This window comes from Rhipicephalus sanguineus, chromosome 1 (assembly GCF_013339695.2).
Source record: "Rhipicephalus sanguineus isolate Rsan-2018 chromosome 1, BIME_Rsan_1.4, whole genome shotgun sequence".
In the NCBI taxonomy this organism is placed as follows: Eukaryota; Metazoa; Arthropoda; class Arachnida; order Ixodida; family Ixodidae; genus Rhipicephalus; species Rhipicephalus sanguineus.
This window is the reverse complement of record NC_051176.1, coordinates 55224382-55239520: the sequence shown is the minus strand read 5'-3', so window position 1 is coordinate 55239520 and position 15139 is coordinate 55224382. Positions and strand designations below refer to the sequence as shown.

Below are 15139 nucleotides of genomic sequence, written 5' to 3'. Positions count from 1 at the left end.
TTTATAAATAAATAAATAAATAAATAAATAAATAAATAAATAAATAAATAAATAAATAAATAAATAAATAAATAAATAGCTATACGGGTTGTATGGCATGATCGGTCATAAAAAGTGTGCTGCCGATCGAAGCGACTTCAAGTTAATAAAAGGAATACTCATGAGAAGCATTAGCTTGCAGAGATTTTACACAATAGAGCTTTCGTTGCAGAACGAAGAAAAACAAAAACAAAGGAGAGCAACGAACAACCGAATTACATTCATGAAAAACTGCAACGGTTGCCTCTAAGTGTTTAGGGGTACTATATTAGATTATTAATGACTTGCCAAATCCTGCAGAACACATATGAATCGAGTAGCTGAGGTGATACAAACCTCAACCTCTCCACAGCGAGCGAGTTAGAAAAGAGCAAAACAGACTTGCCAAACTTCCCTCGACTGACCGTTTGCGATTTATTTAGCTCATGGCGTGAGGCCTATATGCAGCAGCGCTCTCGGGGGGCGAGCGAGGGGAAGCGTGTGGCACTCACCGTTTGCTGCGGAACCTGGGGCCCCTGTCCGTAATGTTGAAGCCGATCCCGAGCTTGGCCTGCCGGCTTCGCCGTCGGTACGTCTCCCGCGACATGGCTATGTCGCCCATCACGAGCTCTGCACAAAGAGAGAGGGAAAAAAACTGAGCATCGGACACGTCACATGAAAGTGATGACGACACGAAAAGATTGTTAGTTGGGGCCAAGCTCAAAGGCACATAGACGGATTAGGCAATGGGGGGGGGGGGGGGGGGGGGGGGGGCTGAATTCACAAAGTTTCTCTTTCGTAAGTGGTTTCTGTGATTGGAAGGGCGGCTCTTTTAACGGTATGTCCGGCATCAAGATTTGCTGAAACATTCTTCTTACGAATACATTTATCGCGAGACGTTTTTTTCTTAATACGAGCCCAACAGAACATGTTATTGTTTGTTTGACATATTGAGCGCACACAAAAGACGATGACATTGGGACCTCCCACTGTCTTCGTATTTTGTGTGCGCTCAGGATGTCAAACAGTAAGCACCAGCTAGGCCAGACCCAAGTTCTTCTGAAGCTGGAGGACATGTTATATTTAATTGTTTAGCAGTGGGGTCCCAAAAACCTATTCATTTAAGCCAGTGACGAGCGCATTATAAGGGCAGTAAACGCAACAGGAAGAGAAAACATTCTGCAGTAAAGAGTTAGGCAGTAAGTGGCTTTCAGTGTACACGACAGCGAATGAACAGCTTTCAGTAAACACTTGGCAGTCAGATGTAGAGCCACGACTGAAGTGTCGAAAGTGCATGCCGCGAGTATGTCTACAATGCACAAAGAGGAAGAGACAAGGAAGATAAGGAAGAGACAAGGCTGGTCAAGAGCCTGGTCCATATCTTTCACCACAACCATCACGCCTGCAAGGCGTGCCACACGGAAAGCCTCACCAGTACTCAGTGAAACCCACCCCCGCTGTATTTCTCTCTGTGACGAACTAAATGACAGATTATTCGCACGTTTGTTCCATTCAAGTTGAAGTTCCAACATGCGCTATATGTGTACTGAACGAGTGACGTTCGTAACAAGAAAAAGAAACGAACTCTCGTGCACTCAGGGGTCCATGTACAAAAACGTCGGAAGACTGGAAATTCAATGCTGATGTGGTTCGTTCGCATAGGTAGTGTTGCTAGCTTGCCAACTCGTGCAATCCTGAAATGAATTCGAGTACACGAAGCTCGTGACGACCCTTGTTACACTATATTAACAAATAGGAAAGGCTTGTACTACAGGGTGCGATGCGCGGCACATCATTCTTCTCCGTGGTGTCCCGTCACCCGTGTGTCGATCGCGCATTGTCACCAAAAAGATCTTAGAAATCCGACATAGGGAAAGGAAAACATTTACGGAGAGACTTGAATTCAGCCGCCTTACTGGGGTAAAAATGACGCTAAAAAAATAAAGCTAAACTGGCTGTACTAATACAGGAAATTTAGAAACACACCTTTATCCTCAGCGATCGGTATTATTGCAGTCGTCAACAGACATCCATATGTATACTTACTACAATTAAGACACTGGTGTTAATGCTTAATTAAAAGCCTTTTTATAAAACTTCCTTTCACCGTGAGCTAGAAGGAAGTTGTCTAATGGGTCCTTCATTTTGATTACTTTTTTTTTTCGTTTCTGCACATATCAGCATCTTGTCCACAAGTGCAGAAGACGGGAACATACGGCTTCAAACGAATCTATCGAGAGCCCTGCTAAGCAAGCCGGTATGCGTATGAAACACCATAAACAAAACGCTTTAGCAAATCACGCCGGACGCTGTCATCCGCGCTTCACCAGTTCCCTCAGATAACTGGAAAAAGAACCATCTGTATTGTTTTTTCATTCCTCTCCAGACAGTAGGCCAATCAATATGTCTAGTGCACTGTTATGATATAAAGTATAAGGTGGACACTCGTTTGTATTGAAGAACTGCGACTGAGTGCGTCTGTGTTCTTCCACTTGCCTATCCGTAGAGTTTTGTACTTGTCCACTACTTTGCGACGGCAACTATTATACAAGACAAGAGAAGTAGCCGGCGCCCTACATTGGCACCAACCTCTCCTCATATACATTTCATTAATGGTGCGCAAATACTTGAAGACGTGAGCCGTGCGTAAAATTAATTGCCAGGAAGGGGAAAAAAAGATCGAAGTCCCTGCGCAAGAATCATCGCGAGACACACTGCCCGTGCTTGGTGTACGTGGATTACTCTCGACTAGTGATGCAGAACTATCGGTAAATTGACTAACGATAGCATCGATAGTTTTTTTGAAACTATCGATAGTGTAAACAAACTATCGATAGTGCTACTGTCGAGAAACTATCGATAGTGCAATCGGTAGTACCATCGTTAATATAACTAGTGATTACTAGCGATAGTACTGCCACGAATGTTTATTGCTTTGTTTTGATGTATTCGGGTTTCAGTCACAAGGAATGTTAGCAACGCTTGACCGCGCCCTAATGTTTGAGAAGCTTCCGGATTGTTTGAGATCATTATGTTAAGGTTACGCACCGGACGCGAATAGTCAATTTATATATTCGAGAGCTTACGCGAGCACCAGCGATAACGCTGGATGGCTTGATGACTGATGTATAAAGGACGACGCGTTCCACCGATGATCAGATTACTCAACGGCTGACGACTGCTCTCGCCGCTATCAGTGCGCAGCATGTATCGCTTGTATTTGGAGTTTTTATTTTCTGGGCACAAGTTCGCCCAAATAAAGAGCTCCGTATTTCCCAGCCTTGCTGCAGCATTCTTCGCCGTCACAACCACATCACAATACTAACGATAGTGGTGTGAATAATGATGCGGTTGCTGGCCGGCCATATTGCCAAAATATTTGCGATAACCTACTACTAGCTTCACTTGATTCATGAGCAATTTTTGGCAGAGAAATTCATTAGTTCCGCAGTGAAAATTGTGGAATATATCCATCGATAAATTCGTATTTAAAAGCAACCAATTACACCTTACAATTACCTTCTTGATAATTTTTATTTTGAAATAATATAATGCAATATGAATTTGAAGCCGCGCAGTCCCACCACATGTAACGCCTTCCTTTCCGCTACAGCTGAACAGTTTGACTTTAAGATCATGTGTCAGCGAAGCACTCTGGTGAAGAACACAAGCATGTCAACTTTCTTGCCCTTCAGCCTGCTCCTCCGGCTCCACTATGTACCACGCGCACGGGGAACCAAGTCTATTCTGCAGTGAGTCTACGCTGTTGATTTCATACTATCGATAGTACCATCGAATATTTTTACTATCGATAGCGCTATCGATAGTATTTTTCACCATCGATAGTTCGATAGTGACTCAGCTATCGATAGTATCGATAGTACCATCGATAGTTCTGCATCACTACTCTCGACTGCTATAGAAATGTAGCTAGTCACAGGCCATCCAGACCACGTTTTGCAGAAACGAGTGCAGGGACAAGCCACCTGTCAGTGCATGCATTCTCGCGAGCACGCGAGCAGCTGAATGCGTACGCGAGGTCGTTCTCATTTCGCGCCTGTGAGAGTCGCCACATGAACGCCCAAAGCCAATTCCGGAAGCATTCTTCGGGAGAACCTTCCCCACGGACATCAGACTGATTCACGCGCGCGCATTCCGCGCACATGCAGGGGTGACTCGCCTCTGGCGGACGACTGCATCCCCTTCCCAGTCACTATTCATCAGCGTGCGCTCGGCGGCTAATCGAGACCGGGGAGCCCGGCGTTAATACCTCGCGTGCGAGGACGCCTGATGAGATCATGCCGTTTCGCATAGCGCGTGCCACGCGCAGCGCCGCGCTCTATTACTTTAGGTTTGCAGTATACTGTAATGCACAACTCGCACCGACAAGTGGCAACAAGCAGAACCGTGGCCCTCAAATTCGCACCATTGCGAGCGCGCAATACACGGTTTAGTCTCCTCTGCCAGCGAAAAGTATATTATATATACAGTGAAACCTCGGTGATACGATCACGGCTCTCGCGAATTTCGGGGTGATGCGAATTTTTCTTTGGTCCCTGCCAAGACCCATTGGCCTGCAATGTAATGGAGTAAGGTTGCTGCGAACCCATTTTCACCCCGCGACGTTTGATACGAACTTACGCTACCGCGAAGGTACGAAGAGGTGCTGTCCGCGCTGTCGCGGAAGACGCGCCAGGCACGGGCGGGCGCGGGAACGCAAGCGCGGGCATACGCGCCGCGCCGCCAATTCGTCAGAATCGCGGTGTAAGAAAAATACTTTCTTACACAGTCGTCAGAATTAACCTTCAGTGACGCGGCGTAGCCCCCGAGATTGTGTGTGCGAATCTTGGAGGCCCAAATATGCCTCCGTGTGCTTTCGCGTTTAGATTACAGATGCAGTTGGCGTCATGCTCTTTTTCTTTCAACGCGTCGACGCGCGCTGCTGTCGCTGTACTGTCTTTACACGTGCCTGCCACGTCGATGCAAGCCATGTCCTCGTGCATCAGACATCATCCTATGAAAGGTGGACGAGGACCGCAAGAAGACGAGGATGGTCTTGGCGAAGGAGCTAAGCCTCACAACTTTGGGCCTCACTAAGTCAACATGCACGACTGTTGCGGACGCACTTAAGCGAGCACGGCCGTAAATCTCTCTGAAAACATCCCCAGCACCACCGCGATAAGAAAATAATAACATAGGACCGCGGTTCTGAAATTTTTTGGCCTTCATCTATCGCGTCAAAACACTCCTTAAGTCACTCTCGCCGCAGTACTCAAGTGTCATGCGGAAACGCATACTAAGATTTGGAAGGGGCTATTAGCTGTCGCGGGTCACAACACACCTGGTTCATTAATTACACACGCGCGCACGGGCCGTATATTTACTAGTGCAGGTATAATCTTTGACGTCTGAAAACTGAAAAACAATAAATGAAGATGTACGCCTGATATCTTTTGTTGCATGCTAATTTTCCATACTTTCTGGTGATACGAATATTTTTGATGATCCCGCGAGATTAGTATCACCGAGGTTTTACTGTATACATATATCTATATATAGGAGCTAAGCGCTGAATACCACTCCGCCCCACAATTAGCACCGGCGAACAGATGTAGGCCTACGTTTTGCGACATAATTGACATTTATTGCGATGCCTGCGATGTCTCAACTTTTGCCCGATAAAGTGGATTCGTCTTGCCCGGAGTTGAAGCGGTGCAAGAATATATAGAGCTAACTATATTATCGAGCTGTGCGCATACACTGAGCTCATACACGGGGCTATACAGGGGGTTCATGACGGTGAAGTGCTACCAAGAACGGAGACTTTAGAAGAGCACTCGACAAGCCGCTTCCTGTGTTCTTCCAAAGTATTTGTTCTTTGTAGCGCTTCGCCGTCATGGACGTATGCCAACACGCCCAACTGGCAGTCATTCTATACAGGGGGTTTCAAGAAATGTGTGCGAAAATCCTAAAAATGAGGAAAATGTGAGATATGTGCGCTGCCTTCATAATGACTTCTTCTGTGGCGGCCGACACGTTAATATGACCAGAGAGATCAATTACACTATTAAGTAAAGTTAATTAATTGCATGTTTAATTAGATGAGAAAGGCGGTCGAATCAAATGCGTGAATTGGAAGCCTTCATGCGAAGAGTCCGTTGCAGCTTTGATATTTGTAAAAAGTGGACGCTGGTAATTTTAGCAGAGTAATGGCATTGGACTAATTTAGCCGGCGAAACCGAAACGCGGAAGAGCGCTCCTGCCATGCTCTTTTCAACAATAATTCTTGGGGGTTTTACGTCCAAAAAGCCGCGCTATCATTACGAGAGACACCGTATAAGGCTCCGGAAATTTCTACCACCTGGGGTTCTTTAACGTGCACCTAAAGCAAAGTACACGGGGCTCAGGCATTTCGCCTCCATCGAAATGCGGCCGCCGCGGGCGGGATTCTATCCCGCGACCTTCGGGTCAGCAGTCGAGCACCATAACCAATAGACCACCGTGGCGGGTGCCATGTGCTTCTGAGGCGTCCAGAATGAGCGAGCGTCGTTATATCAACCACCGATCGATTTGGCTTCGTGGGTGTATGGGCTGCGGTTAAAATCATTGCAGGCATAGCGCACGTATGTTAACCAATGCAGAATAGCTAACACCACTGCAATCGTTATTGTGAACAGTGACGTCTTTCTGGTCTTCTGCTAGTTGCACTCACATTATTTTCGGTTTCGATGTGGCTGGTCAATTTTGTCACACTTCATTACTCTGGAACCGTTAACAGAGACTGCTTTTCAGAAATCTCAAAGCGCCAATGGTCTTTTCGCAGAACGGTCTTCAACTCTCCAATTTGAACTCACCGTTTCTCTCCACCAAATAAAAAAGTTAATTGATTAAACTTCTTTAATTTTTGTCGTAATTGATCTCTCTATTCATCTTAAGGTGTCGGCCGCTGATGAAAAGTCATTATGAACGCAGCGAGCAAATATTTCATTTCCCTTATTTTTGAGCATTTTCGGACACATTTCTTGAAACACCCTGCATAATCCTGACACGACCCTTGAACCTGCATGCATTTACGGAAAACATATTGTGTACAATTTTTCAGGATTCCAAAAAAAAGACATGTTGAACAACATTCACATCGAGGCGATAGACTAGAGTCTTTGACATCCAAAACCAGAAAGTGAGACACAGAGACGAAGAACTGAGCGGCAAAAGGAAGGGATGTTAACCGGAAAGCAGTTAACATCGGTTTGACCCTGTATTATGCATGCCCTCAACTAGCTTGTTTTTTAAGACAACTCCTCCTCAAGCGCACATCTGCGCCCGCCTCCACGACTGGTTGATGCAGCTTCATCAACAACTCACAGGGCAGCTTCATCAACATCCTGTTGATGAAACGTCCCTGTTGTACACAGTGTTATCATACTGCGCTCATCTATAGATCCATGCCATTAATTGTTTAAATGTGGTGTGTGGCCAGGAGGAGGAGGAGGAGAAGAAGAAAAACAGAAGGACAGGGAGGTTACCCAGTTCTCAGACCGGCTGGCTACCCTGTGCTGGGGAAAGGGGAAGGGGGAGTGAATGTGTGGCCAGGATGCCGCGTAATGGTTTCGGTATGCCGAAGTGGCGTTCCTTGCCTTTAGTTCGCAGCTAGTAAACGCAATCGCCGATATCTTGTCGATCTCTTAGATGTTTCAAATTGCGTCCTAGTAATAATTTATATTTTCTGTTTTTCGGTGTTATGCTGCACGTTAAAGAACACCTGATGGTAGAAATTTCCGGAGCCCTCTACTACGGCGTCCCTGATAATCATATCGTGGTTTCGGGACGTAAAACCCCAACGATTATTATTATTATTATTATTATTATTATTATTATTATTATTATTATTATTATTATTATTATTATTATTATTATTGGTGTGATGCAAAATAGCCACATGCAAATACAAGGTAAAGGTTTTTTTTTTTTTTTTTTTTAACATGGTGGTTCCGTATGACTAAGGTGCATCAGCATGCCGACGATGGAAAAGGTTAGTCATATAGGCCTACTGCGCGATAGTCAGAATGTCACCGTGAAGAATTTAGCTACGAGATGGCCTGAAACAGGTGGATATTTCAACGTCATGCATGGTATTCAGCTGAGCTAGTCAGTTTATAGATAATACTGGTTCGAACAGCGTAAATGAAAAAAAAAAAAAACGACGACATTGGCTGTCTTCCCTTTGTCCCTCGTTTTTTTTTTTTCAGTTACGCTGCTCGAACCAGTATTGGGTTTAATACACACGCTTGAAGACCCCGGACTCTCAGAGACAAATGTATAGATGACACGTGTCTTAGGTTTACACCCCCATCAACACTCGGTCCTTCTCTACGGACCCACTGGATATTTAAGTCACGCCAATGCTGAGGCCAAGTGACGAAACGAAGAAAGAGGATCAATGTGGGCTTGGTGCTCATAGTTTTTCCAGAGTCCACAGAAATCAGACAAAAGCAAGAAGAGAACATAAGAAAACCTTCGAATCAAAGCAACGTATACAAACTCAAGGCAGCCATTTTCAGTTTCCACACAGCCAAGTATAGCATCGGGCGAACGCGAAAGAAATGCACTACATATAACGCCAAAAGGAGGCATCTGAGGAGAACCGAGGTTATCGGAGCGCGAATCGACACACAGTTGGGACCGGCCTCCGGTCGGTCACCTGAAAGAGGAAGCGAGCGCGTCTCCGGACGGCGTCGCGACCACGCCCGATCTCCCCTCGGGCCTCCCTGTCAGGCCGGCCAGACGTGGCGCAAGAAAGCGGCGATCGCTCGGCGGCGGCGAGATTGAGCCTCGGCACTGAAGCCGCTAAATAAACACCGGCCTCAGGGGGGAGACGCCCCGATGACAGATTGTGCGTCCTTCCAACGATGACGCTCGCTTTCCCGCAGGGGCTGGCACCGAGTGGCAGCCGATCGGGGCAAAACGCAGCACCTCTACACCGCATTCGGTCGCCCAGGGCTGTGTGCCCTCGTCCGCACAAGGGTTGGCGTTTAGCGGCCTGACGAGCCCGCTGTTTGCGCGGAAAGATCTTCCCCGGCAGACACCGTGTATGCCATACACACGCACACACACGCGCGGAGAATGTCGCCAGCGAACTCGTTTAGCGACTTTTGCTCAACACGGTCTGTTGCTGCTCTTCGGAGGTTTCCAATCGAGATACAGCACTGTAGCCTATAGCGTGATCAAAGTTGAGAAATCAAACGCAGAATCAAGAGATGAGACTGAGTGGGGCCAGGGAGGCGGGGAGGATAAAAGAAGGTATTAAACTTCAGGAGTGCGGGTTTCTTTTGGCGGACCGCCGTCGAGGGAATCAGTTGTGTTTACAAAGCGAGTCTCATTTCACTCGACTCACGTTGCGCGGATGTCTTCGAGTTGCCGGTCTGGTAGCTATACCCAGAGCTGGGTCGTTCGCAAGCGACCAGTATATAGATGCCAAGCGTTCGACTTGCTTTCGGGATGCGTTTAGACGAGTAATCTACGTGAGTGACATGCTGGAGAATAGAGCCAGAATACAATCACATCCAGAACACGTAGCACGGAAATTTTGACGAGTACGATTATTGTGAAAGAGCTATGACGTCATGAGTGCCACCCTTTCGTATTCAAGAGAAACTCCGCTTTGTTCTCGATTTTATTTATTTATTTATTTATTTATTTATTTATTTATTTATTTATTTATTTATTTATTTGTTTATTCATTCATTCATTCATTGTTGCTGCAGGAAGGCAGCAGTAAGGCGTCGCCAAAGTGACATATGACGAGAACTGCACAGCAAAAAAGAAGTAAAAGTGATCTAAACGAGAAGTACTGTTTCTGATGTGCATGCTTTATAGAGGCCGAAAAATACCATAGCAGCCTCCAACGGCCAGACTGTTGAGATAGTGAAGCATTTTAGACATACCTGTTGTTTGAGCTTTAAAAACCTATTGACGGAAAGAATAGGTGATGCCTTTGCTCGAAAGCGGCTGACGGCGGTGTTTGTGCGGAGAGTGACGGAATAAAACGAATGGTCAACGAAAAGAAAAATCAGAGGCCGGCCTCTAAGGATCCTGGAGGCCGCTTATGCATGTTCCGGTGGAGACGCTTTCGACCTACATTAGTGGTGGCTGACATGGACGATGCAGCAAGGACCTCTAGTACTGACGGTGACCTCATTAGCAAGTTCCACGCACCCACCACTGTTATAAGAACGAAGACACTCTTTTAGCATCCCCTCCCGCAACCTTCGATCAGCGAAAGCAAGAAATAAACACCAGTCACATTCAGGAACTTACACTTGGCCATGCCTCGTGAAAAGAAAAGGGCGACCGTCAACGAACGCCTCTATCGCGAACATTATAACACGCCCCGCAGTATAAACGAAACACGCATGCTTTGGGGCAAAGCGTGCTTCGGATGCCAGGGCCGGAACTAATAGGTCGGTGCAACGCGAAGCGAGAGATCGATGTTCGAGGTATATATACCACACAGCGGGTGACAAATGAAAGCGAGGTCACCGTAAAACAAATTCACCCTCCGGGCTGCTTTCTGCATTGCCAATTTCCCTCTTTCCACGCGTGATGCCGCGACCCTATATAACCTTTCGTGCTTCTGTATTCGAATCAACGCTCGCGCATGCCGGAAAGGGCACCTCTGCCGCGCCGTCGGCTCCGTGCCCATCACCGAATCCTGATCGTTCGTGCGAGAACGCACTTTCAGCAGCCTCGGCCGGCCGCCGTCGCCGTGGACGAGAAAAGTGCCGCCTAGCCTTGATGTCGCCCGCTGGGAGGAGCAGCAACACACGCTTCCCTCCTTCATCTCCCGTTTCGATTCGGTTTCCTCTTTCTCTTTAACAGCAGCGCTCCAAACTGCCCACCTCCTGCTGGTGTAATAGCGGCATATCCTTTTGATCACACGACTGAAGCCGCGCGGCGGACCTTGTGAGGCATAATATAGCAGGCGCATTTGCAACACCTATGTGCCTCGGCGGGCTCTTCAAGTATTGAAGGCAGCCCCGGTGAGCTACTGTAACATCAAAGCGCGCGCTATATGCCGCCGAAGGTCACGGTGCTGCTCTGTCTGCATGACTTAGGGTCAGTGATCCGCACTGTACGCCGACGGCAGCGTGTAGCCAATAATGGCATCAGTGCGATTGTATACTCTGGGAGCGCACGACGAGTAAATATGTTATAGAGGCGCCAGTACGTGCGGTGCTTTTGGAATCGGTAGCAGGGTTGCATAAGATTCCGCACTCATAGGAGGACATGCATGAGAAATGAAGACAGGTCGCGGTGAGGTATGCATTTTCGGCTGCAAGAGATCTGCAGCGCGCGTGTGTGAGGGAAAAAGCCACGTGACATTCGCCCCCAGGCAAGCTTGTACCCACAGAGCAGTGCTGCAGCTTTACCGAAAGAATAAAGAAACTAAATGCGTTACTTCGTACGATACAAAAAGGAAGGCTTTACCGCCTTATCTTTCCTGTAAATTAAGGTAATGCAGCACCGTTACTGTTATAGAGAAAAAGTAAGGCACGTGACTTTGTCGTCACTTCATGAGCAAATATTTTGGACACTGTGTGTTTGCATGCCGAAATCAAAAAGAACACTTTCTGACGGTGACCTTTTATATACACCTCCTAGCTTAAAGAAAGATCTTTTACCAGATATACTAACTTAACGAGACAACTGTGCACAATGGTGCGCAACTTTAAGAATATTAGTGACCTGGAGTTGTTGCCCGGCGAACTACACCTGACGACTTCTACGCGTTTGACGCCTGGTGCGGCCATCTTCTCAACGTGAAACTGAATGCGAAGTGAGGCTTCGTCATCAGCGCTAACTCTGCGAAGAAAACTTTGCTGAACTATCAACAAAGCTGCAGTAATTAATTCTGAAACAAAAAGATGACGCTCCAGAATGTTCGGCGTGCTACTATGTAGAAACAAAGGAGAAGTGCGAATGGCAGAGGAATTTCGTCCACTTTAATTCATTTACATTTATGTCATAATTACTACACCGTTAGAAGCTACAAATATTGTCTCCTGTATGCTTACCTTGACTTCACTGTCATTAGGTTATACGCTACACCATGGCATCCGTCAGGGCGGGATGCCGAACCCTACCCTTATGTTGTTTAGACTCAACAACTGAAGCCATTGCGATTTCCGCGAACTTCAAAATAAAGCTCCCCATCTACACATTAAACAATCCATTCTCAATTACATGCACTGTATAGAGCACCATACAGAGTGAACGCAAGCATGTGAACGCACCCCATCTCGAAAAAAAAAGAGCAACAAAGAAACGGTTATTTTAATAAAGCTACAACCAAAAGCATTCATGCGTGTAAATTAAGGAAGTATTTATACAGAAACACTCTTCTGGAACGTTTTAATGTATTCTAATGGCCGCGGGATCACTGCGTAATTGTCGATAACAATCTTGGTGATATTGCTGCCCGGTATGGCCATAAAATAACCCTAACAGTTATGATAATTGCGTGAACATCAGGACGAGGCCGTCGTTTGCTTGCTCACACTAAGCCACCTGGAACAAGCCAGGTGTTTGACAACCCCCCCCCCCCCCCCCCACTGGTAGCTTGGTGCGTAAGGTGTCTTGCTGCAAAGCTCGAGGTTGCGGTTTCGATTCCGGGCCACGGCGACTGCATTTCTATGGGGGCGAAATGCAAAAAACGGCACATGTGCCTAGGTTTCGGTGCACTTTAATGAACCCAAAGCGGGCAAAATTAATCCGAAGTCGCCGTGAACAGCATGCCTCATAGTCATTATATGAATTTGGCAAGTAAAACCCTAGAAAGTATGGTTGATATCATACCCAAAGCCTGCTATTTCCTCATTCAAGTGAGGTGTACACGCACGTATACGACTCGTGCAGGTGGGAAAACACGACTCACACGATGGCTGCGTTTTAACACGCATTATGACATCCACGGTGACATTCCTCCAAGCGTCTCGAATCAGTTCTCGTTTAATTAGCTTTTTACAGACAAATATTCTTGTACCGCGTGGTCTCGTGGTCTTGCCGGTTAAATAAATCAACGCATAAATTGCAAACGATTTGTTGCAATCAAACGACCTCAGCGACCCCTTGTAAGATGTGATTTTCCTATTTGATTGTACAGCTACGGAATTCCGTGTCGTCTAATTTCACTCCCTAATGCTAGTTTATGCCTCTATATATTTAGGCATTTGTAGCACTCCTCTGTTAGCACGCTAACGTATCTGATGTGCTAATGTTAGACCTCGAATTATCTCCTTTTCTGTCGCGTTCCCCTGCGCAGAAATGAACAAACGCGTCAGTCTTTTATCTTCAAAAGCAAAAAAAAAAGAGGGGGGGGGGTATACCCGACAATCATGGCATGAAGCAAGCAAACATAGATAAACTGTAAGCTCTGATCTGGCGTGAACAACGAGCAAAGTTATATATGCCAGATAGTATTCTGGTAGTAAACCAACCCCAAATGACAGTTTTTCTATAGGGAAAGAATTTTTCCCCCACATTTGCTTTAACCTGCGTGCGAACAGCACCGTGAGATATGAACGTTTAAAGATGTCATACTATAAACGCCTCGTGTTTAGTGCGATAGGATTCAGGTAAGCCACGCGTATATTGTTTACTTAAAGAAAAGAAAAAAAAAAGAGGATTGCATATTTGATAGAACACTGTAAAAGGCTCCATGGCTGTCGGTGCCCCCCATTATTACTCCCTCAACCACGGACTTGTTTACGGCACGAGGCACGAAAGCGCTGCTGCGTGTATTTATAGTTACCGTCGATCGGGAGGCGAAAGCTGTCACGACTCCGGAAGGAAAGCGGCGGGCAGATTGTAACGGATAAGTGAAGTGCAGCGGAAGGAGGAGACCTCGGCGGTGCCCCTCCCACCTGACGATAAAACAGCGAGCTTCTTCCCTAGGGCGCATCTTGGTTTCCCTTTTTTTTTTTTATCCCCATGTTTCCTTCCCTGCGCTTTCCTGTCATCGTTTATTGAACCGCTGTATGGCTCTCTGGGCGCACTTTGGAGAGCGTCGGTTGGCCGAGTTCAGAAAGCCCCCCAAACCCTTTTGTCCCGCCACCGCTACCCCCCTCCCCCCACGCCCTTTTCTCTTCACAGGAGGAGAGAGTGTCTGAGCGAGCGATTATTGACGCGAAAGGCGCCTGTGGACCGCCAGCTGTGGCTGATGGACGCGTTTCCGCGCCTTCGACGCCACTCAGCGGAAGTTCGCCGCTGTGTGCTGTAGAACGTGAGCGCCTTTGAATTATTATTTTTTCTTAACCTCTTACGAAACGCGAGTACCAGCTTGGCACCTTCCGTCGGCCCGTGAAGAGCGTGACTGAAACGAGCATACATGCCAGCATCCTTTATTTGATTTTATTTTTAATTTTTTTTTACCTTTATGCTACGCTGACAAGGGAGCGCACCTGTGACGAGGTAACTTCACTCTATCTACAACCTCTCATGCCTCATTCTTTGTATTACTCTCAAAAGCGGTGCTTCCGCAACACAAGAAACGATACGCGCGGATCTCTCTCTCTCTCTATCTCTTTTGTTTTCCGCGAATTTCTCGTACAGCAACGGGCTGCTTCTTTGGAGAATGCAGTACTGGCCAAACATAATCACGGCATCCATCCAATCCAACCCATCCAATCCAACCAATGACGTCAGTCGTACGCCACCGTCCTCTGTCACTGCGCGCGCCGTTTACATCACCAGGAGAAGCAAAAGGGGCGGTTAACCCGCTAGCGCACTTGTTACGCACGCGGCGACCATCACAAATTGCGTGATCAACGTAAATTACCAATTTAAGAAAACAAAACAAAGAAGAACAGCACCCATCGCTGGCTTGGATGCAGGTTGCGCTAAAACCGTGACCGCCAGCAGGTTATAATTCTGATCGCACATCCGCCAGGTCGGGCTCGTGAAGGGCACAAAGACCGTGCATCGCTTTAAGGCCAGTTCAGCGCCGCCGCGTAGTAATCCTTATTGATGCGTAGCATTGTTCGCCGAGTCGGTCCGAAAAATCCTTGATTTGCAATGGCAGCGCAAAAAAACAGGACACAGTAAAGGCATACGACGACACAGA

The 15139-nt window shown here is 46.9% G+C and overlaps 1 protein-coding gene across 1 annotated transcript in view; it reads right to left on the bottom strand.

Moving 5' to 3' along the window:
- The window catches only part of LOC119389720 (bone morphogenetic protein 1), a 604284-nt gene that overhangs the window by 223058 nt on the left and 366087 nt on the right, over positions 1–15139 (bottom strand). The window contains exon 2 of the mRNA XM_037657125.2: positions 531–648. Coding sequence (XP_037513053.1) covers positions 531–648 — 118 coding nt within the window. The remainder of the gene's footprint in view (positions 1–530; positions 649–15139) is intronic.